General features: G+C 44.0%; 1 protein-coding gene across 5 annotated transcripts in view; it reads left to right on the top strand.

Annotated features, from left to right (window-relative positions):
- C2H10orf90 (chromosome 2 C10orf90 homolog) overlaps positions 1–27,810 on the top strand; it is a 128,547-nt gene that overhangs the window by 50,359 nt on the left and 50,378 nt on the right. For 4 of the 5 annotated variants that reach the window (XM_046651744.1, XM_046651737.1, XM_046651728.1 and 1 more), the window contains exons 2-3: positions 3,297–3,388; positions 11,272–12,400. In XM_046651744.1, coding sequence (XP_046507700.1) covers positions 11,299–12,400 — 1,102 coding nt within the window. In that variant the 5' untranslated portion in view covers positions 3,297–3,388; positions 11,272–11,298. The remainder of the gene's footprint in view (positions 1–3,296; positions 3,389–11,271; positions 12,401–27,810) is intronic. The other variant, XM_046651750.1, reaches the window with a different exon arrangement.

The raw sequence follows: 27,810 nt of genomic DNA, 5'->3' as shown, positions 1-27,810 counted from the left end.
CCCAAATGTCCAGCAGCTTTGCCTGCTCAGCAATGCCAGTCGGGGGGTCACCTAACGGTAGGTGCCTCTATCAGTGGTGACAGTTATGTGGTCAGGTGGAAAGGGACAGGGGATTTGTCCTCACTACATGCCAGGCACTCTGCTAAGTTCTTGATATTCGTCATCTCTTTATTCCTTGTAACCACCTAAGAGATAGGTTTTATGTTTCCTGTGACACATGGGAAGATAAGACTCTGACAATTTAAGTAACTTGCCCAAAATTACTTAAATTGCCCAAGTGGTTAGTGGCAGGGATGGATTTGAAGCAGGATCTTTCTTTACCAAAGTCTATACTTAGAACATTCTGGTAACTCACCTCCTGATGTCTTTTGGGATCATTAATGTATCGGCACCCTCATGCCTGGCTTTAGTCATACCTCAATTTCACTCAAAAATAGGCTCATGACTCTAAGTTACAACTTTACTGTTTGTGTGGATTCCCACAAACTTAAAAAAATGTCATGTCGCAATCATGTGGTTCATAAGCTTTTGATTCCTTTCTTTCAGTAAACGTTGCATTGTAAGTGCTTTCCCATGTTTCTATACAGACTTTATAGTCATTATTTTGAAGGCCCTACATTCCACTCAATACGTCTACCTCAGTCTCTCCAGATAGTCTGTGATGGGCACAATAATGGTCTCCCAAAATATGTCCATGTCTTAATCCCCAGAACCGGAGAATAAATTACCTTTTGTGGCAAAAGGGACTTTGTAGATGTGATCAAGTTAACAAGCTTGAGATGGGGAGATTACCCTGGCTTATCTGGTGGGCCTAATCTAATCACAGAGTGGTAGAAGGGTCAGAGAGAGGTGGAGATGTGATGACAGAAGCAAAGGTTGGCGTGAAGTGAGGCCAGGAGCCAAGGAATGTGGGCAGCCCCTAGAAGTTGGAAAGGCAAGGAAAGAGATTTTCCCCTGGAACCTCCAAAGGAGTGCAGCCCTGCCCACACTTTGATGTTAGCCCAGGGAGACCTGTATTAGACTTCCGACCTTCAGAGCTGTGAGGGAGTATGTTTGTGGTCATTTGTTTTGCACCAGAGATAGGACGCTCATGCACAGCCCCTGCTTATCTGATCATGGCGGCCTCCATCCCCCCTGCTAGAGATGACAGTGCTTCCCGGTAGCTAATGTTTATTGTGTGTTGTTATGCTCTGGGCATCGTGCTAAGGGCTAGTTACTGAGATCACTTCATCTTTTTCGGGAAGCCTATGAAGTAGGCACTCTTATTATCTCCATTTCACAGCAAGGAACCAAGGATGCTGAGTAACTTGCCCAAAGCCACACATATAGCTGGAGACCCTGGGACTCTGTGGTCTGATTCCAGAGACCTCTGATGCCATGGTGATAGTGGCCATCGGGATCTGGGGGGAGGCTGACTTGGTCCTACTCATTAACAATCATAACTGGTGACACACCCCACCCCTGGCCCCCGAATTTACATACATCACCCCAGTGCATCGCTGGCAAGGCTGGGCAGGAGCTGTTATTGTCTGCATTTTATGGATGAAGAAACTCAGAGAGGGTGAGCAACTTACCTACTACGAGTGAGCTTGGGGCAGAGCTGGGATGCAGACTCAGGCCTGTCTGGCCCCAAAGCCTGTGCTGACTCCAGAGTTCTTAACCATGATGCCACATGACGAGAGCCAGGAGATTTCTGTCTTCATCAGCTTTATTGTCAGTTCATCATGATGCATCGACTCAGCACAGAAATCCATGAGATCTCTCAGGTCTTATATTTGCACTTCACGGAAAGTAATCTGTGCACATCATCTTGGATGACTGTCTCTGTCACTCAATAACAGGCATGATGGAGGGACAGCCACACATCTGGGTTAGAGCTGATGGGGGCTCTGTTGTCATCTAAGGATGAGATGAGAGCTGAACAGGCTTTGGATGGGTCAGCGGTAGGCCCCTGAGCCAAGTCCTCACCCCTTTGCAAACCGGCCAAACTTGAAAATACTATCGCATCATTTTCCCCGTAAAGCGCTTTAAATTATATCTAAATTTTTTTTTTAAGACTTTATTTTTTCCTTTTTCTCCCCAAAGCCCCCCAGTACATAGTTGTATATTCTTCGTTGTGGGTCCTTCTAGTTGTGGCATGTGGGACGCTGCCTCAACGTGGTTTGATGAGCAGTGCTATGTCCGTGCCCAGGATTCGAACCAACGAAACACTGGGCCGCCTGCAGCGGAGCGCGCAAACTTAACCACTCGGCCACGGGGCCAGCCCTATATCTAAATTTTTTAATAAACCCTTCTCACAAGTTGATAAACACAGGATTAGAGAGCTGCTTTCTTAAATCTCTTCTTTCTCATCACCTTCACTAGCAGTTGGGGAACCATTCTTTGCAGCCTTTTGAAAAATCATTTTCCCCAGAATATCTGCATTGTGGAGGCAAAATTACTACCTGGTCTGGGTGGTGTCTTTACCCCACCTTCTGTGTTTGATTTACATTCCTGCATTAGCGATAAGACACCCAGGCAGACGTCATAATACTGCTAGCTTGCATCTGAGAGTGCTTTTTCCTTCTATCCAGTGCTCCATGAGGCGTGCAGGGGAGGTTTGGTGGATGAGGAAATTCCATAGAGTGATTCCATAGACTTGTTCATCGTTATCAAGCTGGTTGATGGTGGAGCCAGGAGCAGAACCCAGGTTCTACCATCTTGGTCCACTGCTGTGTGCACTTGGACCTGATGATATTCTTGGCTATCATTGTGCCAGTTGTTTATGTGGAGGGCCATCCACAGTGTCTCATTTATCCTCACAAAATTATCACAAAATTATCCTCAGACCTTCCAATGTAGTTTCACTATCAGAGTCTGAGTCGCTCGTTGCTCTTTCGAGAATGGTTGCATTAAGAAGTTGGATGAAGGCTGGTCTTATATTCCAGCCTTTCTTAACTCTAGTGGTATTGGGAAATCCATAGATGTGATTCTCTCCTGCTGAGTGTGAACTCAGGACATGGGAGAATTTGAGAAGCCTACACTCACTCAGTTGTTATGAGTCTAGGAACAGACAGCTGTGTGGAAGAAAGAATCTTGCAGCCTAATAAACTAAATAACAGTGAACTCAGAGAGCCTAAATGGAGGGGGGTGGAATGGAAGAAATGTACAAGGTTTTATCAGGAGTCAGAAGAGACTGGATTCACTATTGGCTAGTATAATACTCGAGTAGGTGACATTAAATTTTATAGTAGTTATATACTCCATTTTATCCTTTCGTATACTAAAAAGTAGCAATATTATCTCCTTTTGCCTAGGATTACGGGACAACCAGTACAGTACGAATGATCAAATTGCCCTTAAAAATCTCCAGTCTGGTGTTCCAGAGAAGAAATCTGACTTCACTGAGGTAACATATGCTTCTAACTTCTAGAGTAGTCAGCAAAATGCAGCCAATTATAAAACATGATCGTTGGCCTACTTGTGATGTGTTTGCATTTTATTTTGTTTAGTCAAAAATTGAATTAATGCAGCAGAAAATCTAACCATCAATGATTAAGACTTGTTACATTAAAGTATGCAGTATATATGCAATTATTCTTTTATAATCTTCAGCAACAATTTGTGGATTTGCAGTATCATAGGAGAGTACGGTGATTGAATCTCAATTTTAAATCAAAATTAATCTGCTAGGGGGAGAGAGAGAGAGAGAATGATGCCATATAACATTTCGAAGATGGAGAAGAGGTAATTTGAAATCTAACAAGCGGGTACAGGTTGTTATAGCTGCATAAAATGTCAGTGGTCTCAAATAGGGAAGAAAATTAGAGGTCATGCTTATAAATGTTTCTGATTCTAGAGGACCATGAACTCTGCACACGGAGGTTAATATTGCCAATGTAGCATATGCCAAGCTCTGTGTAAGTGACTCATTTCATCTTTCCCACAATCCTGGGAGGGAGGTATGGTCAATGTACCTATTTTGCAGATGAAAAAACTAAAGCTGTGATAGCTCCAGTAGTTGACTTGCCCCAAATCTCGCAGTCCACGTGCTGCCTGGCTCCAGAGCTGCTGTTCTTATCTTGCCCTAAAGGGCTGGCATAGAAGAGGTCTCACTCCAGTTATGAGAACTTAAAATATGGACTTTCCTGCCTGAAAGAACAGTCTTAAGTGTTACAGTTTACAAGGCACCTGTTCTCCTTCGCATATGGATATTCTGCTGCCAACCTTTGTAATTCTAGGAGAGAGTGGAATTATAAGAATCAATCTCTCATAACAGATTAAAGGAATAAGGTTATCTGCAAAAAATCATTCCCCCCCAAAATGCTTGTCTTAGGTATTATTCTTTGATTCAGCTCTGCATTCAATAAAGCTCAGAGACCCCAGGCCTGAAATCCCACACGATGGATCAAGGATGCTATTCTAAGTCCTCAGATTTAGTCATCGATATTGAAAGCCCTTTCTATGTGGAAGCACCGAGCTCACTATCTGAAGATGTAAAGATGCAGGACTATAATTAATTCCATCTGTGGGAGCAGGAGCAGGAACCCAAGGTTGCAGGGAAGGAAATGAGCAGGAGGCAGAGTGCGTCATTGAGAGCCATCCTGGGAGGAGATGCCAAGTTAAGAAGAGGATAATAGCATTATTCACAATAGCCAAGACATGGAAGCAACCTAGGTGCCCATCGAGGAACTAGTGGATAAAGAAGATGTATATATACACAATGGAATACTACTCAGCCTTAAGAAATGATGAAATCTGGCCATTTGTGACAACATGGATGGACCTGGAGGGTATTATGCTAAGTGAAAGAAGTCAGAGGGAGAAAGTCAAATACCATATGATCTCACTCATAAGTAGAAGACAAAAACAACGACAAACAAACACATAGAAGCAGAGACTGGATTGGTGGTTACCAGAGGGGAAGGGGGAGGGAGGAGGGCGAAAGGCGTGATTAGGCTCATGTGTGCGGTGATGGATGGTAATTAGTCTTTGGGTGGTGAACATGATGTAATCACAGAAATCGAAATGTATAACGATGTACACCTGAAATTTATATAATGTTTAAACCAATGTTACCACAATAAAAAAAAGAGAAGGGGATGATAAACGTGAAGTTGATTACTACTCTTTTTAAGAAAAGTTACCAACTGAAGTTCTTTCCTACCTGTTTTTCATATTGATCTGGCAAATTTCAGCATTTTCCTGTTGATGTTGAAATTAACGAGGTTGGTCATTAGTGATATAGATCTTTGGGGCCATGTGGCTGGGTCTCTGTAACACACTCACACACACACACTCACACTTGGTCATTATCTGTGACTGAGTTAAACAACTCCCACAAATCACACCTTCTAAACATCTGCTTTGGAACGATCTGTGTTGCCTCATTTGATCATAGCAGTAGGGTGAGTTTCAAACTTCCCTCCTACCTCGAGCTTTTCAAGCCTGTCCCTGTGTGTTTGTTATAAGGATGCTGTAAGATGATGAAACACTCCAAGCAGATGCCCTTCCTGTGTAACTGCCGTAAATCTCTGCCTCTCCTCCAGAGCCTGCACAGGGTTGATCACTTTTCCTTTCAGAACTCATCGAAGCTATAGAAATGATATGCAGGCACTTCTTCAGCCAGGTGATTATTTAAAAGGGATGAAATATGGAACACAATTTTCTCCTTTAAAAAAACAGTGTTTAAATTTTCCTGATAACAAAAGTAATGGCAATTCAGGCAGACACTTAATAAAATACAGAAATACATAAATGAGAAAATATTTATATGTATTTCTTTCTCTTTTCCCCATGCATTCTTTTTACATAAGACTGTAATATATACCCACTTTTATAGCTCTCTTTTATTACATGACATTCTATCACAGGCAATTTCCCGTATCTTTTAAATTCTTTGTAATGTTTATTTTTAATTTCTACAGAATATGATGCTGTTGTATATGCCATGATTTACTCGCCCATTCCCCTCTTAAAAAACATTTCGATTCTTGCCAGCTTTTCACTGTTGCACATTACGTTGCACTGAATCTTTGGGTTTCTAGTAAATGTGTGGAAAGACAAGAGTTTCAGGATGGAAAGTGAGAAAAGCTCTGATTTTTTCCATTTGTCTTAAAACCATCTTTCCGTATTGCTACATACCATAGTTACTCATACATTTGAAAATGTCTTACACTCAGGATGAAATGCCACTAGGTTGACCGATTACCTAGTGGTGATGATTCTAGATCAACTAACTGGGAATAAGCATGTTTGCATGAACGTGGAGCTAACTGGAGAGTGTATCTGTGGGGAGATGGGTCCACCTGGCAAATGTAGTTGTTGTACAGGTGTGGGAAAGGGAAGAATTGCCTCATGGAGAAAAATATAGATCTCAAAGCTGTAGATTGGATTAGATGCTTATCCTTTGGAGAGATAAATTGCTACAGGAATGGAGGCATCCTCACTCCAGAGGCTCAGGATCCGATTTCTCTGTCCATCCACAACTTATCTCTTTCTTTCTTCAATTTATGAAATGATACCCATCTTCATAATGTGCCTTAAGGCATAAATTCAAAAACAGTCAATAAAAATGCATAAAACTATGAATGCAGTTACCAGTACTACAAAATCATGTTTGAAACATTTAAAAGAAATCAAAAACGTACAAATGTGAGTGTTCTGTAGTGATGGTCAGGAAATGGGTGATTTACTACCAAAGCAAGACACAAAATTCAACTATTCATTTGGCCTCTCTCTCACCTTGAACACTCTACTTTAAATACAAGATTATTTTCTTCCCTTCAAATCAAATCTTACATCAGTTAATTTTATTTTAGATAAAAGATATCTTTTTTCAAAGCCATGTTCAGTTAACCCAGTAGAAAGAACAGATGGAGTGACACCCTGAAATATCTTGATTGGGGAAGATATTTGATGCAAAAGATGTGATTACTTTTTAAAGACAATTAGCCCTGTTTCAAAAGTAGTCGGCTGATTTAGGAATATCAAATAGTCCCTCTGTCTTGTCTCTTTCTCGGCTTCCCAGCCCGAGAAGAAGAACTGGACACAGAGTGGTGGATTGTAGTCTGTTATGGACTGAGTTGCGTCTCCTCCAAATTTACATGTTGAAGTCCTACCCCCTAGTATCTCAGAATGTGACTGTATTTAGTGACAGGGCCTTTAACGAGGTAATTAAGGTTAAACGAGGTCATTAGGGTGGGCCCTAATCCAATGTGACAGGTGTCCTTGTAACAAGAGACCAGGACACAGACACAGAAAGAAGAAAATGTGAAGACACAGGGAGAAGACTCAGAGGGAACCAACCCTGCTGATGCCTTGCTCTTCAGGCTTCCAGCCTCCAGAATTGCGAGAAAGTAAAATATCTGTTGCTTAGGTCATGCAGGCTGTGGTACTTTGTTATGGCGGCCCTAGCAAACTGATAGTGATTTTTAAGAGGTTGGACCTTATCTTTAATTATGTAATGGATCTCAATGAGGAAATAGGATTTTGATCAATGGAACTTCTCTACAAGTGTATGATGTATGTTGACGAGCAAAGAGCGCAGCGTTTCCTTGTTCGTTTCTCTCAGTTGATTGGTTGGGGCTTTTGTCAAAGCTGAGTCTAAACACCTGAACAAACACAGTAGGATTTGACCTCAGAATCCCTGTGCTGGTAATTTGATTACCTGCTTGATGTTATCGCCAGCTTGTTAACTCCTCAGCTCCCAGCACAGAGCCTGGCACACAGTAGATGCTCAATAAATATTTCTGTGCTGCGTGAATAGTTAAATGATCTGTCCATGGTTCTGTGTTATGCATAACAGAATGTGCATCTAAAATAGTTACACTCATTTTACATTCTCATCAAAATTTCAGTGTATTGGGCATGTCATGGGGTCATTCCCATTTATGCAATTCAAATAAACTCAAATGCATTCATTATAAATTCCACGGAAATATAGTATAACTTTGAGGTAAATACTCCCTCATTTCTCCATAGGTTTGATTATATCAGCTCTCCACTGATTTCTGCTAAATCACAGGAAAAGTCAAACCCAGGAGTTACATAACATGTTCATATTTTGAGAGGCACTTTTATGTCCAACATCGTTTTTGATCTCCAAAACTTCCCTGTGAGGTAGAGAAGGCAAATAGGTTTTTCTCTGGAAATGGGCTTCCATCAGCACTTATCCCCCAGGCACAGTGTCACCCTGACATACTGAGTGATTCCGGAGCTTCAGAAATAAGTTCAAATTCACGTCATTCGTTATTGCTCTTCCCTCATCTGATTGCTTCTGAGGGGATCAAAGGCACAGCCACACTTGTCAGGCTCAGGGTAATGAAGTGGCGGCTGATTCTTTATCCTGTTCTTCTGGGCCTCTGGGACCTCCTGCAGCGACACTCACTGTGCCTGTGCAGCCCCCAGGGCATGCATCCCTCCAGCGTGTTAGGCCCTGGGCTCCTGGCCGTGGCTGCCTGTCTCAGCCCGGGTGTGGAGCCAGGTTGACACTGCCAGAGTCAGGGTCTTTTCTGTCCTCGTTCCAGGCTGAGATGACATTTACTCATTCCTAGAAACACGCCCCCATGTTTCTGACACCCCTTGTTTATGTCAAGGCCAAGGTTTTCATGGCATCCTGAGCAAGAAGTCTGGGGTACTCTCTTGATGGTGGAGACCAGCATACAAGGAAGGCCAGAGTCCCCACAATTCCTGTTTCCTCCTTGCTCTACAGATGTGGAACCCAAGGCCGCCTCTGAGGTCCTATGGCCAGTCTGGGGGCCCCAGGCTCAGGATGGGCCCCAGGAGGTCCAAGTCCTAGCCCCACACCCTTTGCACCATATCTGTGCAGAATCATCATCTGGCTAAAAATACCAATTCTTGGCCTTATCCCCATAGATCCTGATTCCACCTATGTCTAGGGAGGGAGGGGGGTCCACAAATCTGCATTTTTACTCTCCCATAGGTGTTTTTTATGGAGGTAGTCACCGGCTCAAACTTTGGGCAACATTGCTCTATAAAATGAGACCAATGCTGCATACTTTCCAAGATGGATATTTGATTTTTTTCTTCAAACGCCAGTGTCAAAGGAGTTCCTACCGGGTATGATCATGGACTTTGTAGGGTACACAGGAACGATGATTGTACGAACTAAATTTAACTAAAATGGGAGGGATTGCATACCAAGTCAAATGGCCTAGGTTGGGCACCAGGTGCCCTTCAGTTTTCTGATCGGTAAACTACAGCCATGAAAAGCGCCACGTAGAGAGAGGAGGGTGAGAGAGGTGCCTCAGAAGCATCGCCGATGGTTCTTGTAGCGCCCACCTGCTGGAATCACGCTGGAAGCTTTACAAACACTGAGGCCGGAGCCTCACACCCAGGGATTCTGATGTCATTGTTCAGGGGTGAGGCCTACGCACTGAGGTCTTTACAAACACCCAGGTGACTCTCCGGTGCAACCGGGGCTGAGAACCGCTGAAGAGAGGCCCCACCTTGGAGGAGGAGGTTTCAAACAGAGCCTGGCTCCAACTGGCCATCTGGAAAAAGGTAGCAATGATATTTTGATTTTTAAAAAATGAATTTTAAGATGACCCTCCTATCCGTTTCTTCTTATTTACCTATCTCTTTTGAGTCTGTAATTTCCCACATATGTTTAAAATCTGACCATGACCAAAAAGACTGCCATGAACAAAGAAAAAAAGGAAAAACCAAGAAAGACAAGCTGACCATCGTCCCGTGTCTAACAGTTAGGACGCCACGAGCCTCAAGTGCTAAGATCACATGCGCTGGTCCTCCCGTCAGAAGTCCAGCTGGAGGGGAGCGTTTCATTAGTTGAGTAAAGAAATATCTATCCTGCTCTGAAGAAAAGAAAAATGCCCCCGTGCTTTCTTATCACATCTTAGCAAAAGAGAACAATGTGCTCCCGTCACACACAGGCTCTTCCCCTCTCAAAAGCACTCTCTTGAAAAGACCAGTAGCTCCATGACTCTGTCTGTGTTTCTCAAAGTGTGTTCCCTGGATCACCTCCATCAGAATCACAGGGATGTTGGTTAAAACATAGGCACCTGGGACCCACTCACAGACCTATAGAATCAATCTCTGGAGCCTGGGAAAGCTGCAGGTGTAGCAGCCCAGGTGATTCTCAGGCACCTTGGAGTTTGAGAACTGCTGCTTAGTGTTGAGCACCAATTATACCATCAGGCTCCCAAAGTGAGGACACATGAGCAGTGGGAGCTGCGCGCTGCAGTTACCGCTATTATTTCGGATCCTGTGCAGTTCCATGCAAGCGTTCATTTTAAGCACTTGGAATGACGAACGTCAAAATGGGGGCTCAAGATGCCGCGAGCATTCACTAACGCTGGGTATATTCAGTCTTCTGTGTAGCTTCCTGCAGTACTTCATGCATACACGTAATACAAACAAAATGAGGGCAGGAGAGACTCTCCTGGTCTCAGACTGGTTAGACGCTTTATTAAAAATCACAGCACATTGTTTTGAACACACTAGCTATTTACTGTTAGGACATAGGATCTGCTGGTTAGGAAGCATGAAACACCTTGATCATTATGCTGGTCAAAACTCATGGTTTGCAACTGAGCATTGAAATGCAGCAAAACTACATCTGTCCTGATCTAAACCCCTTCCCCACCCCATTGTGATACGTGATTGTCCTGGTCATTGTGTTCGTCTGAGCAGTTGTCAAGCTTGCGTGTTTGCTTGCCATTGTTTCATTGTCTGGAGTTTGACCCCCCATGTTGCCAGGCCTGGGCAGCCCTGAATTCCGGTTTAAACCAGCGAAGGTGGAGGGCTACACGAGGGAGTTGGGGACCAGGGCAGAGAGGGGCTCCCATAATCACATTTGCTGTTTCCATGGAAGAGCGCTGACTCGTCTCCCATGTAAACCTGTGCCCCCCAGTCCTAGCCCCCCTCTGGAATTTCATCTTCCCTCCCGGGTGAGGCTGTGAACCTGTGTTCAGGCGTTCTCGGGCCTGGTGGAGGTCATGATCGAAATTGACGATCCCCATCAGACACAAACACCATTAAATAAACTAAGAGTAGACACCCAGCAAAGAAAACCAACTCCCTAGTCAGAGGAACGTTTCCAGAATGTATAACCATCTCACAAACAGATCTGGGTTTCTTCCCCTTCCAACTGCTTGGAGGTGGTGTCAGGTGTGGGAGAAAAGGCTTTGGAGGAGAAACTCTTGAGTGTTAGTAACAGAGTTCTCTGGAGGCCTGTTGGCCCTTGAAAGAGAGTTTACTGCCTGCATTACAATGGACTGCTTGAATAATTGCCATCTTTTCCATTTGCAGGAGACTCTGGCATCACAGAACACAAAAATGATTTCATCCATAGTCATTTCACAGCTGATTGATGAGAATAAATCAAAAGAAAATGGGGCTGCGTTGCCCGCGCCGTGTGCAGTCGCTCAGCCTCCAGCGTGTCCCATGAAGCAACCTTTGGCTAATCGCAGTGGAGTCACCATCAGCAGGGCGTTCACCTTCCTTCCTGGCAGATTAGGAATTCAGACACCAGCAGAGGAGCGAGGATCTGAGTCAGAGCGGCCACCCAAAGAGGAGAAGCTGTGCGGTGGCCCCCAAAAGGGATTTGCGTCCATCACCATCACGGCCAGGCGCGTGGGCCCCCCAGCCAGCACCCTGGTGTGGGAGGCTGTAGGGGACCCCATGTGCAACAAGTGCAGAGCCCAGGATGCTCTGCTCAGGGACCCCTCTGCTCTGGCCAGTGGTGTCGCTCCACTGCAGCATCATGGACCTTTCGCTTGCACGGAATTCTCCAGAAACAGCTCTGTGATGAGGTTGAAGCTTCCTGAGGCCCACACACAGCTGTGTGAGGGACACGAGTACTGGATCACCAACGGGGACAACAGAGAGAACAGTTTTTCTCCAGATACCCCACAGTCGGGAAAGAGCCCACTGGTGTTCAGCTCCTGTGTCCATCTCAGGGTGTCTCAGCAGTGTCCGAATTCCATCTACTATCTAGACAGGCCCCTCTCTGTCCCCATTGAGCAACCTCATCTTACCAGTCCTAAAATGCACAGGTCGGTCCTGTCGCTCAACCTAAATTGCAGTTCACACAGATTGACACCAGATGGAGTAGATGGCACAGCTAACGGAGAGCCAATAAGCAGCGCCCTCAAGCAGGAGCTCACAGAGGGAAACAAGAACCTCCTAGGCCCGCGCTGGAACCCAGGTTTGCAAGAAAGTTTCTTGAAGGAAAATGTATCGTTGGAACAGGTGCATTTGGGGACTGGCACATGTCCTTGGAGTGGCTCCCCTCCGTTGGAAAATACAGAATTTACAGATGTGGGAACTAACCTGGTCACTGTAAGAAAAGGGAAAGAGGACCATGCAACTCGTTGTCACACCAGCAGTCACACCAACCAGCTGTCCATTCACATTCCTGGCTGGAGTTACAGGACAGGTGAGTGCAACTCCTGATCTCACGAGGGCGGCCGCCAGTGAGGACACCTCCCCATCAGGTGATTGATACAAACGCCCTGCCAGGGTGGACAGGGGGCAAGTTTCTTCTACACAACCTATTCTCGGTAGAGTCGCTTTATCTGCTCCCTCAAAGCTGACTGTTGACAGCTAAGTGACGATGTCTAGTTTGGGTAGGTTTCTTAGAAGAGAGTTTTGTGGATTATGAAAGACCTTCCCTCAACGTTTTGTCTCCAACAATAGTTCCAGACCATATGTAACAAGTAGAAAAGTCAAGCCCCCAAATGAGGTCACTTTAGGCCTGCGTCATTCCAAAACAGGTGACAATAACAAAGTACCATCCACTCCTGAGTGTTTCGTCTCTCTGGTCCGAACACCTGAATATCTGGAATTGTCCAGAGTGCTCACCTTTTACCTTTCAATCAGATAGTTGATATTTATGGATTGGCCTTAGAAACCTAGGCCACACATCTGCATAATGAAGTGTCTGTGTGTGTGAGAGTGTGTGTGTACAGTAATTATAGGATATTTTCAAAAAGAGGGAAACTGGGGATGCTCCGTGCCAAAGAGTAGCAGGAGCTTTCTCTTTCTTGAGCTGTTTTCTGAGGCGACTCTGCCGGGATTTGTGGCTCTTTCCCCCACTCCAGGACCAGGCGGCGTTCCGGAGGTCAGCTGCCCCGGACACCCCTCCCCTTTCTTGGGAGTTGAGGTGGGGAAAGCAGATCTTAGCCAGAGGCCAGATTTCTTTCTTTCTCTGTGTGAACTTCCGATTCTCAGCTTTACTTTCTGCAAGAGACTCTGGTTTATGAATTAGTGACTTTCCACTTGGGGGAAATATTTAAAGATAATAGTAGTAAAATTGAAAATGCAGCATATGCATAATAATTTTACGGTGCAGTTTTTGTCCATTAAAGCTTTATTAATTAATAAAAATGACTGTAAAACATTTTAAAGCTATAATGTGCGTAGAAATGTTAAATGATGTAATTACTTTTAACAAGCATATATATATTGAAGGCTGAGAGATTTTTAAGGCAGTTTGACACGGCTTTCAGATTGATTAGACCATTGAAATGCCTCTGAGTCTTGTAGACTTATTGCAAGAAGGAAAATGTAAGCAGCTGTCAGTGTTGCAAAGACAGACCTCAGTTTAGTATTTAAAGAAATTGTTCCAGCCGACCACTTCCTTTTCCTCGTAGATGAAGGTTCCGGAAATATATGGGCTGCATTGTTGTAATGCACATCCTTGTCTTTATGTCGTTTCTCATGGTGTGAAATAATAATTTGGATTTATGGCACTTCCACTAAAGGGTCTTTAAAAATCCCTAGAGTCAAGTCTCAAACGTTTATCTAGGGAGCAGGAGCAGGGAAAACCTCCCCGACTTGTTTTTGGTTTTGATGCACAGGAGAGTTTTGAGCGTGTCTTTGTGACATGTCTCCTCCTGTAACTGATTTTCTTAGGCAAAGGGTATGAGTTAATTCTACTTCCCGTGGCCAGCTTCCCTCAGAACAGCTCTAGAGCCCAAAGAGTCGCAGGTGGAGCTTTTGAGCAGCTCTAAGTCACGTGATCTCATTCTACCATTCCAGGAAACAGAGATGCACAGAGGCCAGATGGCCTTTTTCAGAGTTGCTGATCTATTATTTTCTAGCACAGTGAATGTGGACAAGCCACACTGCCTCTCCGAGCCTGTTTCCTCATCTGGGTAACTAAAGAAGGGGGTGGATTGGGTGTTCTTGAAGGTCCCCTTGAGCTTGGAAAAATTCCTGCTCTATTTGCCTGAGGTGGAACCTGTGAGGGAGAGAGGTTCTTTGTGACTCTGGGTCCCTTAGTCATGAAGTTCAAAGCCGTAGAAACTCGGGCTCACCTTTTTGAGCACCTGCCTCAGATGTGTACAAATGCACACTCACACACACACATATCCCTGTCCTTTCGTGCTCTCTCACTCGGAAACTAATTTGCAATGGAATGTATTTCTTCCCAGGTGACAAGAAAGCGCTTCTTGTCCACGCTATAGAATTCTTGCCTGAAATTTATAAGCACAACTCATGGACTGTTACTACCACCGGCTGTCCTAGTGTAATCTACACAATGCTTCAAGGGTGAGCTCGCTGACCTTCAGTCTTGACAAAGCTTTTTAGCCTTAATGCAAGTACTTTCCAACAGTGGCAGAGCTCATTAAAACACCAAGGAACTGTTTGTATTTTCCTGTCTGAAACTGGAATCTTGTCTGAGGCTTTCTTGACAGCCTCCTGTGGCTGCACATGCTATTAGTGGTCTTCAGACTTCATAGTTACTGAATCTGATTCTTTTTTATCTGAAAGATTCCAAAATACCACATGAGCAGCATCCTTACTGCTGACTTACTGACATCCGGCTGCAGGGTAGGTGCGGCCTGGGAGATGCTACAAATGGAGGCAAGGCAATTTTAGCTCTAGTCGTTAGGTCATCAGACAGAAAGTCCTGTAAGTCGTATTCTTGAATGAGCCTCCAGGACACGTTCTCAGAAAGATTGCCAAGATTAGGGAAAATGGGATACATTACTTACGAACCTTTTGTGCAGGACAGATGGGCCGTGTCTACTGGGACAGAGCGTTCTAGCAGACACGGGTACTTGTTCTCTTTTCAGGGGCTGAGGTCTTAGGGACTGGTTCTCTCTTCGCTCGTCTCCTCAGTCCCTGTATGTTTGTCTCCACCACTAGTCAGCACCCTGCTAGCACCTGCCTGGTGGGCATCCCTGCCCCTATTATAAGGAAAAATTTCATCATCATTGTCATTGTCATCATTATCATCATCTTATCAACAACCACAACATACAGTGTGGACATCCTAGATGCCAAGCCTTGGGCTACATCGGTGTATCCATTAGTTTGAGTCATTCAAACAACTCTGTAAAGAGAGAATCTTTGGCTCTGTTTTGCAGATAAGACAAATGAGGCTTGGAGATTACATGATTTGCCCAAGTGCCAGAGCTGAGAACAGTCCTGTGTGTGTGGCTCCTGCTGTGCCCTTCTCAGTGACAACCCTAACCAGAACGGTTAGGATGGTGGGGATCGACTCAATGGTGGGCCCCATCTCCACTATCATTAAAGGTGATGTTGGAAGACCGCTCATGGACATATGAAGTAATACCAGAATTTGGTGGCCACTTACCCTGGTAGAATCTATTGGGAGAGTGAGCTACACAGTTAATTTCTAATTAAGTGTAATAAGCCATGTCATTTGATATAGTTAAAATTTATTGGCTCAGAAATCCTTCTCAGCCTGAAATCTTATTCTTTGCGGTGTTCTATGGGATATACCATATTGATCTGCATGGTTCTCTCCTCACTGGGTGTTTCATGCCTCGAACAGTGTTGACTTCAATACATCACTTATTGCCAGTTTCATTTTGCCTTCATGACCTAGAGCTGAAGCTTTCCTCTACTCCTGAGACACCCAAGTAGATGGAACAAAACCATCTGATTTTGTTAGACGCTTCTGGAGAAGAGACTGATGCGCAGTTTGCCCAAGTCTATTTGCCCCAAACGTTGGTGTTCTATGGTGGACTCTATCTTTGAATGCCTCCCTCAGTGCACAGGCTTCTGGTGGCACTGGCCTAAGAAGTCCCCAGGGGAGTTCAGTATCACTAATGACCCAAGATGTGAATGGCTGGACAGGATTCATTGGCGAGGAATCACTGGATCTCTGCCAGATCACCAACTGAGCGCTGTGTCTACTAGTGTTCTGGTGCTGTAGTCTAAGGCATTGGTAGTGAAGAAAGCGCTTATACCCATCAAGGGAAGATGACAGACTATATGTATATGTGTCAAGCCCACCAGAGAAATCTTCGTTAGATTCAGCTCCCCCAATCCCCTGAGGACTACTTCTTAGAGGGGCCAGAAGACATTTGCGGAACCCTTATTTTACAAATGTGATTTTTCTTTAATGATCTAGAACTGAGGTCGACCAATTTTTTTGTAAAGGACAAGATAGTAATTAAGTTAGGCTTTGTGGGCCAGATGGTCTCCATAGCAACTACTCAACTCAGCTGTTGTAGAATAAAAGCAGCCACAGACAATTCACACATCAATAAGTGTGGCCATGTTCCAATAAAACTTTATTTACAAAAACAGGCAGTGGGCCAGATTTGGCCTGCAGGCTGTAATTTGCTGACTCTGAATCATCCATCCTCCAAGACAAACTTTACCCTGTTTATCAACGTTGCGTGTTGGATTCTCTGGAAATCCAACCCTGAGATGGAAGTGAAAGGACAGGGCATTTACTGGGGAGTGCTGTTGACATGGCACCCGCGGATGGGAAGGGAAGAAAGCAGGAATGGGCAGAGGGAGAAGTTGCTCTGTGATGCAGTCATAATGAAGGCCTTAGGGAACTCTGAATTTGGGGAGCCCCTTCAGAGTTACTCTCAGTCGAAGCAGGGGGTTGGGCTTTATACCCCCTGAGAAGGGGATGTGACCTTGGATGAGCAGCTCTCTTCAGCCAGCCAGTTGCCATAGTTGTGGTGGACTGCAGGACTCCCAGCGTCTGGGGGATACATCTTTCCATCCTGAGGGGGGATCTGAATGCATCACAGTTGGCCATTCTGTTTAATCTACTCTTTCCACGCTGTGACCTCATAATTCTCTAAACCAAGTCAAAGATCTTGCAAGGCTGGACCTGGAGCAGTGGGGTGGGGGCGTGGGGTATGGACCTTTGCACCTGTGTGGAGAATTCTGTTCTCCCACCCTTGACACTTATTCATTCGTTCAGCAAATGTGTATTGGACAATCATGCAGGTGTGGGCATGATGACTTGGACCACAGTGGCAGTGGTGCTGAGAAGTGCTCAGCTTCTGGGCTATGTTTTGAAGATAAAGCGCACAGGGTTGCTAGGGATCAGATGGGTTGGCAGTGCCCACAGTGACGTGTCTACCGGGTATATCTAACCATCTCGTTTCCTGAGGCTGACTCAACTCGGCAGTGCTTCCCAAGCCCTGCAGCTTGTCTACCAGTGCCTGGCCAACATTTATACCATGGCTGCACACTTTCCTGCTGATGGAGTGTCGTTGAGGACCAGGTGAACAATTTTATGATGACAGCTTCTTTTGTGAAGCTGTAAGAGAAGAAGTGGGCAGAAGGAACAATCATTGTGAACAATGTTTTTGTATTTTATTGTTAACAAGATAAACCAGGGAGTGTTAGAATCAGCTGACAAATGGACAACAAAACTGTTGAGACCCCGGTATCTAGTAACAGCTCGAGAGCAGGGATTAGCAAACTGCAGCCCGAGGGGCCAAACCCAACCCTCCACCTGTCTTTGTAAGGCAGGTTCTTTGGAACACATCCATGCTTATTCGTTCACATGTTCTGTGGCCGCTTTTGCGCTTTATCAGCAGAGTTGAGTAGTTGGGACAGAGACCATGCGACCCATAAAGCCTGCAATATTGACTATCTGGGCCTTTGCAGAAAAAGTGTGCCAGCCCCTGCTCAAGGGCGAGCTCTCTGGGTGACTTTGGGCAGGTCACCTTCCTGCAAGGGCTTCAGTTTTTCATCTATGGAATGAGACATAGACCAGATTATCTCTTGAACTCTTGTCAGCAGGTCCATTAAGTTATTCATTTTGGGGGCTGTATTTTTCTGTTACAATGGATCTAGACAAGTCCAAGGTTCAGGTTAACTCTTAAGTTATAGGAGAGATGCTCAGAGACAAAGGGAGAAGCTCTCACTCCTTGAGCTCCAGAACCCTGTTTGGGTTCTGGGTTCTCTGGGTTCTGCTCCACCTTTTCTGACCAGTACGCTCCTGGCTCTCTCTCACTCTTCCCGCTCCCTAGATGCAGGTGCCACTGAGGTTCAACCTTAGCATGCAGCTCTCCTGCCTCTTTTCACATCAGCAGCGAGATCAGGCACTTCCATGCCACCCGCCATTGTCAACAAGTGGATGGGGCATGTGTCTAGCCCTGGCACTCCTGCTAGTACCAGAACAGAGTCCCCTCTAGACAACCTCCCCTCACTCATGTGACATTTATTGTGTCAGCCATGGTACCAGGCACCATGCTAGGTTCTGGTTGCACAACGCTGAAACAAAACTCAGACATGGTCTCCCACCATACAGCTTACAGTCTGGTGGGAAAACAGACATGCAACTGATATTCCTAAAATAAGTGTGTAATTATAGATTGTGGTCCATGCTCCAAGGGAAGGTGAGGACCATAAGTTTAACGAGGGAGGCATAATTTAGAAGAGGGAGTTTGTCAAGAAGACCTTTCTGAGGGAGGGACTTTTAAACTGATTCTTGAAGCATGACTAGAAGGACCAGCGTGTGCCAAAGCTTCAAGGCAGAGATGAGCTGGGCACTTTGGAGGAACTGAGAAGGCCAGTGAGCCTGCTACATAACAAGTACACGCCCTGAGACTAGAGAGGTGCGCTCTAGCCATGGTTGGGGTTAGGGTTGGGGTTAGAGGCTTAGAGACAAGAATAAGGATTTAGAATTTTATCCTGAGTGCATTGAGATGCTATGATATAATGTGTGCTTTAAGAAGATGGCTCTTGCTCCTTGGAGGAAAAGAGAGAGGAGGGAAGGCCACTGCTGTTGCGTAGATAATAGTCATTTCGGAGGCTGTGGAGGCAGGAGAAGTAGTCTGATGGTGGAATTCACAAGCCTCAACTACTGATGAGGTCAGAAGGAGGGAAACAAGGAGGTGGCAAAGATGAAATCTGGGTTTCTGGCTTGAGCATCCAGAGAAGGTTTTTTATTTTAACAAACTTTATGTTTTAGAGCAGTTTTAGGTTCACAGCAAAACTGAGAGGAACATAGAGAGTTCCCATATACCCGCTGCCCCCACACATGCACGGCCTCCTTCACAATCAACATCCTGCACCAGATGGTATATTTGTTACAATCAATGAGCCTGCAGGGACTCACCATCGACACCCAAGTCCAGAGTTTACATTAGGGTTCACTCTTGGTGTTGTACATCCTATGGGTTTTGACAAATGTATGATCACATGTATCCATCATTATGATATCATACAGAGTATTTTCACTAAAAATCCTCTGTTCTTCCCTTATTCATTACCCCCCCCCCCCCCGCCAACCTCTGGCAACCACTGCTCTTTTAACTGTCTCCATCATTTTGCCTTTTCCAGAATGTCATATTGTTTTCAGATTGGCTTCTTGTACTTACTAATATGCATTTAAATTTCCTCCGTGTCTTTTCCTGGTGTGATAGCTCATTTCTTTTTAGTGCTGAATAGCATTCCATTGTCTGGAAGAACCACAGCTTGTTTATCCACTCACCTACTGGACGAGATCTTAGTTGCTTCTAAGTTTTGGAAACTCTGAATAAAGCTGCCATAAACATGTGCAGGCTTTTGTGTGGACGTAAGTTTTCAACTCCTTTGCATAAATACCAAGGAACGTGATTGCTGGATCCTATGGTAAGAGTATGTTTAGTTTTTAAGAAACTGCCAAACTGTCTTCCAAAGTGGCTGCACCATTTTTGCCTTCCCACCAGCATGAATGAGAGTTCCTGTTGCTGCACACCCTCACGAGCATTTGGTGTTACCAGGGTTCTGCATTTCAGCCATTCTAATAAGTGTGTAGTGTATCTCATTGTTGCTTTAATTTGCATCTTCTTGTTGACATATGATGTGGGGCATCTTTTCATATGCTTATTTGCCATCTGTATGTCTGTTTTGATGAAGTGTCTATTAAAGTCTTTGTCTCATTTTTAATCCAATTGTTTGTTTTCTAATTGTTGAGTTTTAAGAGTTTGTTGCATATTTCGGATAACAGGGGAGGTTTTTATCCAGATTGGGAAGATAAGGAGGAGCAGAGCAGGTCCTGGGCACCATGAGGAGAGGTTACATCTGAAGAGTCGGGGACGTTCAGGTGCAGATGGTAAGTTGGGAGTTGGACCCGTGAATCTGGAGCCCAAGAGAAAGTTCCAGTCTAGAGTTGTGGTTGGGGAGCCTTCTTCCTAAAGTGTGTGTTTTATGCCACAGAAGGGTTTAAGAACACCCAGGGCAAGAGAAGGACAGGATGCAAAAGGGTCCTGGAATGCTAATATTTAGAGGTCTGGCAGGAGCAGCAGAGTTTCGGCTCAATATTAGTACTACAACCACCTCCGCTGCTCTTTCATTTACTGAGGTTTGACTGTGTGCCCTGCGCTGTTCAGGTACTTCATGAGTTTTAACCCATTTACTCCTCCCTAGAAATCCATGGGATAGGTGCGTTGCTGACCTTCATTTTCCAGATGGGGAAACTGAAATGTAAAGAGGTAGAGATTTGCCTGGGGCTACACAGCTGGATGGGGGGGAGGGGCTGGGGTGGACAGGCTTCCTGCTTCTCCATCTGGCTGTGTTCCCATGGCCTCCCAATGGCACATCCAGGCCTGTCGTCACCTTTCTGCTCAGATTTCTCCTGCTCTTGGGAACGGTTCCTTCACTTCCTGGACTCCAGGCTCAGGACTCTGAGTCATCTTGGGACTCTTTCCTCCTCTCCCTCACTGCTGTGTCCAGTCACCGGCCACGTCAAAAGTCTCATGTCCATCCCTTATCTTCCATATCCGCAGCCACTGTCCTCCTTCAAGCCTTTATTATCTTCATGAAATGTCTATGCCCAAATAGATTTGTTTTCCTGACTATAAATTTAATATAGGCAACTGAGAACAACAAAAAGTAGAATAAAAAGCTCAGTACCCTGAAATAATCATTGCTAATATTTTGGTGTATTTTCTCCCATTCTTTTTCTATGCATATGTATTTTTTCTTTTAAATGGCTGAGATCCTGCTGCATATGTGATTTCTCTCTGGGTCTCTGCCACTTAGCACTATATCATAAATATTTCCTGATGTTAACAGTACTTTACAAAGATAACTTTTATTGGCTATGAAATGATGTGTTTTATGGATATATCATAGTTGACTTAATTATTTCTTCATGTTGGTCCTTAAAGTTGTTACTCATTTTTCACTTTTGGGAATAACATTAATGTGAACCCTTGGTGTGTAAGGCTTTTCTGTAGGCTGGATTATTTCCTTTTGAGAAATATTCTTGAAATGGGCTGTCTAGATCAGAGAGTATCAGCCTTTTTAAGGTTCTTGATGCACAGTACTGAATTAGACGCCAGGAGAAACCGAGATGACCGCTTCCCCCTTCAGTGTTGTAAAAGGCCATTTCTGTATGTGCTCGGCCAAGATGAGGTATCAATTTGCAAACTTTTGCAAATTTCCTGATGAAAATTACTGCTTTGTGGTGGGTTGGGCTGGCATTTCTGTGATTGCTAACAAAGGGGAATGGTTTTCTTCATGGTTCCTGCTTCTCACCTGACCTTGTCCATAGCTATGTGACCATATAGCTGACCATATAGCTATATGACCATAGTCCATAGTAGGCACCCCCTCCCATGGAGCCTTCCCTCTCTAGGCCTCAGCAGTATTGAAATGTGGGGCCAGATAGTTCTCTGTTGTTCAGGGCTGTCTACGCATTATAGGACGTTTAACAGCATCCCTAGCCTCTAGAACCCTACCCACTAGATGCCAATAGCCCTCCCTCTTAGTTGTCACAACCACAAATGTCTCTAGATATTGCCTGGTTTGGGGGTTGGGTCAACAAAGTCACCCTTAGTTGAGAACTGCTGGCCCGCACTGTGCCCAGACTTCCTTACAGCCCGCTGTTATTGTGGGCCACCGTCTTCAGCAATCCTCACCGCTCACCAGATGGCGACCAGCCTCAGTGCATCTTCCCAGCCTCACCTCTCAAGTACTCGACTCCCGGGAATTTTATGGCCTTTTATTGTGATGTCTTTGCTATGTCAGGAGGCCATTTTTCTTCTTCTAGACTGTACTGTCCTAGAGGTCAGAACCCCAGTCTGAGTCATTGGCATGAACCTCTCCACGCCCAGCAGTGAGCCACAGAGCATGCAGCACCTCCTCAGGACCCGGGTGCTGGGCAGAGCACAGGTCATTCTGATGACCCGACAAAGCCTTGCTGATGTCAGTCACGTAAAAGCTCACTCCCTTTCCTTCTTCAAACCACCTCTCCCATGGCCGTATCCAAAACCTCTCTAGCCAAGAAAGGGTGAGGAGCCGTGTAAGATTCACTGTCCAGAGGTAGGTTGTGAAAAGTAAAGTGAAAACTGTAGTATCCCCACTTGGTTTTAAAATTGAGGGGAAAAAATACATCAAAATATTCTTTCCCTCTAAGAACGCACTAAGAATAATCAAGTATTGTCGTGAAACAATTTTATTATCCTTCAGATGGTCAAATTTAATGTTAAAAATAAAAGTATAGACATTGTTGCAAAAAATATTCTGAAGGGTTTTTTTTGGTGATTTAACTCCTGGTAAGTCTTGATGCAGTTGGGTCATTTTCCCCATAATCTTGAAGATGATGATCAGATCCCTCCCCAGAGTGTATTGGTCTCTGAAGGTTGCTCATGTCAGCCACCCCAGCTGGCACTGTGGGGCAAAGGGCTTGTTTTCTTCTTTCTGAGTAACTCGCTTAGTTGTATGAATGGGTTGTGTCCCCACATTGTTCAGGAAATGGTCATTCCAGTGGGCCATTTGCTCAAGTTTGCCAGAGATAGATGAAGAGAAATGGATTCAAGTTCTGCAGCAGGCTGACGGGATAGCGGTCTGATTCGTAAATTAGGAAACGGCAGAGCAACCCTTCATATGTAAATAAGAAATCATGATAATCAGGGTGACAGAGCAGCAGCACCAGGGGCTGGGAAATGAGTCCCGTTTGAGTTTCAGTTCAAACTCTGCTAGTTGCTGACCTCGTGTCCTGTGTGAGGTAATTTATATGAGGAGCACCGAGCACGGTGATACATAGTGGGAACTCTGTACATTTTGTAATTACCATTAGTCTTCAGTATCATCTGAGCTGTCTGCGTGATATCAATTTAGACATGATCTTCAGAAAAGGAAGTGGTAGTAACATGGTGAATTCTGTAAGGAAAAGTATTTCAGATGTAGATGATCCTCGAAAAAAGGAAAAAAAAAATGTGAGAAATAGGTGGTGTGTTTAATTCCTTTGGCTTGATGAGTTTTTGCTATTTTCCCAATTAACACAGAAGCTCAGATCTCTCAAAAAAAAATGTAATCTTATTTTCAGTGTTACTAACATTGGGAGAATGAGAGATAAATGAGGATGGTAAGATCAGCCTATAAATTCATCTTAAGCTATGCTGTCCAAGTAGTTTGTTGTTAAATGCACAAATCTTTTTCGCATTGCTATCACAGGGTCATTTGTTTCCCGTGTAAGGTCATAACTGCATGAAGGCGTTACTGTGGATGAAATATCAGTTTACACACAGGGCATTCACGTGATCTTATGTGGTTCTGAGGCTATGCTCAGGGGCCACACTCAGAGAGCGTGGAAGGGTGTTCAGGGAAGGGCATCAGACACATCAGGGATGCTTTTTCAAAATGCCCGTGCTGGGCCCTATGCTGGAATTCAAATAAGTGCCTCCTTGGTTAAGAGCCCTGTTCTGGAGGATGCAAGGGAAGGAAAATAGTTTTCCTTCCACCGTTCTAAGTTCTGTCTGGGGCCCCTATAACAAAAGACAGATTAACAAGAGAAAAAAAAATAAGATGATTAACATGTACACTTCATGTATATGTGGGAAATACCCAGGGAAAAACGAGTAACTCAAAGCAGTGGCTTAAAACTCAGGTTTACTTAGCATCTTCAACAAAGAGCAACAATGTTGTGGAGAAATGACAGGACAAAGGACAGCAGTTTTAGGCTTCCAAGGTTGGCACAGTAGGAAAGTAGATATATGGGAGGAAACTAATGGTAGATAAAGGCTGAAGTTTTTTATGTCGACTCCTCTGGTGCTGTCTCCAGGCTGATAGGTCTCAAGTTGTCTCTGGTGATTAACTTCTGTTCTTCCTGGTAGAGAGGGGAGGCGGGACACCTTTGTAAATTTATGTCCTGCTTTAAGGCAAATAGGGGGAGGGCGGAGAGCTTTGCTTATTTCTGCTTCTTCTCAATTGCCTTCAGCTCAAAATAATCCTTATGCCAAAGTGACATATTTTGATGTGGTGGAGGGACAGCATGTCCTTCCTCCTGTGCATCTTGATTCTCAGCTGTTTAGGGGTGATGATCAGACTCTTCAAGGTTGAGGTCCCCAAGAGGTGCTGAAGGGCAGCTGCCCAGGACAGGTGTCCTCTTTGCAGGGAGCACAGCCTTTGTTATGCCACTTACGGTTAGAAGCTGCTGCCTCAAATGCCTGCCCTTGCCCACTCTGAGTCCTGTGATAAATGCCCCATGGGAACATAAAAACCCATAGTCCGGGTGAGGAATAGATAAACTGGCCCATTAGATGGTGGTTGCCTATAGAATCAGAAGTTGAAGACAAAGGCTGCAAAACTCTGGGTTTTCTTAACTGTTTTCTCAATTAGTTGAAATATTTGCATACAAGGACTGCATCCTTTTGGTCTTTTGTAGAACTGCCTTTCTTTTCATTGTGCTTTGGTGTTGGGTCATCAACCTACATTAAGGACATGGATCATTAATAGTATACAGGGCCATTTATGTGGGCCCAATAAGGAAAAAATCTCTACTCGCCGTGTTCCGAGAGTTAAACTATAGTGCTGTGCATCTTCTGAGCAACTCTGGTTCTTACCTCTCAGAGCTTTTGACCCATGAAGCTGCTATTGTTTCTCCTTCTACACTGTCTGTTAGAAAATTCAGACAACTTTGAGGCCCTTCTCTTGCAAATATTCAGTCTTATGGCAATAGCTGGTGTTTTGGCTTTGTCTTATCTTTCCCATGTATAAACATATAATTTGGCTGAAATAAAGGGAAAAATTCTATAGTTTTACTTAAAACCTGCTCCCTCCTTGGGGAGGATGCTAAATTGAAGGTCCAGGCTTGCGCTGAACAAGTTGGTGTATGTTCAGCAGATGAATGGCTCTGGTGTTTTAAGATAGAGGCTTATCCACTTTTACATGTAGATGGACCACTGGTAGGTGTCTTTGATCAGATGGCCTATGTAGATGGTAAACAAATGACTCTGAGTTCTGGCGGCCTCCTGTCCTTCACTCTCGTAAATACATGTGTGTGTGTGTAAGACCGAGTGACCCACTTCAGTTTAGAAATGATGGCAAAGGAGCTGTGAAGAGTGGAGCATCAGACCCCAGCCAGCAGAGTTTGGCAGACGTGGTCCATAAAACACACTGAATGTCCCAGCATTGTGCAGTTGGGAGATACAGCTTTCCCAGACACCAGGGAGAATTTGTGCTGATGTAATGGTTGTGGCAAAGCCCATCGTGATTCTCTCAGCCCCAAAGCCTACCTTGACCCTCAGCACTGCTGGCAGCACTGTGGTTTCTCTCTAAGTCTTACATCATCCATAAAAACGCTGCTAAAAAAAGGGTATAAATGTAATCAGTTTCTCCTTTAATTCCTTTGCTTTCATACTGGTTTCCCCCTTCTTATTGAAAAAAGTAAAACATGTGCATTGTAAAAATTAAAATGTAAAAAGCAAGAAAAGGAAAATAAAACCAACCATAACCCATTACCCACAGATAACATCACTGTTAATATTTTAATCTATCCTCCCAAGTAGGTTACTTGCATCTTCTCACATACACAACAAACTTTTCTTTTATTCTTTATTCTTCTTTCCTTTTCTTAAGAAAAAGGGGATCATGCAAAACATGGTTCTAGAAGGCTGCTCGTTGTCGACAATGGATTGTGAGGTTCCTTTTCATGTCCGACATATTCTATTAATCATTTAATGGCCACACGGTCTTCCATTGAATAGATTTACCTAACCTATCATTTAAAACCCTTCTTGTTAAGTAGATTGTTTCCATTTTTACAACAACATGTTGACAAATGTCCTTGTAGAGAAATCTTTGTGGGCATGTCATGTGATTTCCTTAAGCCAGGTTCCTAGAATTTCTGGGTCAAAGGATAGGCACAATTTTAAGGTTTTTTAATATAGATTTCTAAATGATGCTCTGTAACAGCTGTGTCAAGTTCCACTATCAACACATAAATACGAACTTCCCTGAACATTCATAAGCCTTGAGTATTGGCATCACAAAAATTTCTATGCCATTTTGATAAGTGAAAAATGATACTTATGATATAATAATTTGTATTTTTTTGATGGACATGTTGAACTTTTCATGTGTTTATTGTACATCTGTATTTCTTCTTTCTTGAATTTCCTCTATATTTTCTTTGGTCACTTTAGTAGTTTTTCTTTTGAATTTTTATTTATGTTAAAAATATCCTTTTGTATTTTACTTTTTATTATAATTTTTTAAACTTTGAATTTTGAAATAATTTTAGATTAACAGAAGAGTTACAAAGATAGGACAGAGAGTTCCTGTATATCTTGTGTATATGGCTTCTCCTGTGTTAACATGTTTCATAATCACGGTACTTTTATCTAAGCCAGAGTCGCTCAACCTCACACTATAGACATCTTGGGCTGGATGATTCTCGGTTGTGGGGGCCGTCCTGTGTATTGTGGAATGTTAACAGCATCCCTGTCTCAACCCATGAGATGCTGGTAGCACCTCCTCCTGGCTCCCTAGTTGTACAACCAAAGATGTCTCCAGACATTGCCAAATGTCCCCTGGGGAGCAAAATCACCCGCAGTTGAGAATCACCAATCCAAACTAAGAAAGCAGTATTCGTACAATACTATTAACTAAGCGACAGAGTTTGTTCACATTTCACCAGTGTTTCCACTAACGTCCTTTTTCTGTTCCAGGATCACATCCAGGAAATCGTTGCATTTAGTCATCATGTCTGTTGATGGTAATTTTTGACATTCACATGTTTCTATTATCTTCTTAACCCTTTTTCCTTTGTTTTCACTGACAGGCTTGGAATGGCCTTCTCTAGCCCACATTCCTCTCTGGCTCCTTTATTTAAAACTGTCACCTCCCTGGATATGTTTCTTCCAGTGCTGTAAGATTGGGATCTATTTTTCCTAAATGGCCTGCCAGTTGTCTATGGACTATTGATGAGATACTCCATTATTTCTCTGCTGGTTGGAAATGCCAATTGTATGTCGAATTTGTGTTTATGCAGTGATTTCTCTTGACTTATACGGTTGTTTCCTTCTAGAAATTTTCATGCAACTTGAATATTATGTGACTCACAAAAGCTCCTCTGTTACCATCTATGGATTTGAAAGATGGAGAAGCTTTCAGATCCTGCTAAGTGTGCACTGTTGGCAGTGGATGTACCTCATTACTGCAGGACCCAGGCAGTGAGAGACTCCGGCTGCTGTCACACTTTTCCAAATTTTAATTTTATATTTAAAAATATCCTCTCAATCTGACCCTACACTCTGTTTTTACAGCAATACTGAGAAAATTTACTTACATTAAAATGTACACATTTAATATCTATGCCCACGTAACCGACCCCACCATGAAATA

This window comes from Equus quagga, chromosome 2, assembly GCF_021613505.1.
Source record: "Equus quagga isolate Etosha38 chromosome 2, UCLA_HA_Equagga_1.0, whole genome shotgun sequence".
NCBI classification, from domain to species: domain Eukaryota; kingdom Metazoa; phylum Chordata; class Mammalia; order Perissodactyla; family Equidae; genus Equus; species Equus quagga.
This window is presented reverse-complemented; position numbering and strand designations above follow the sequence as displayed.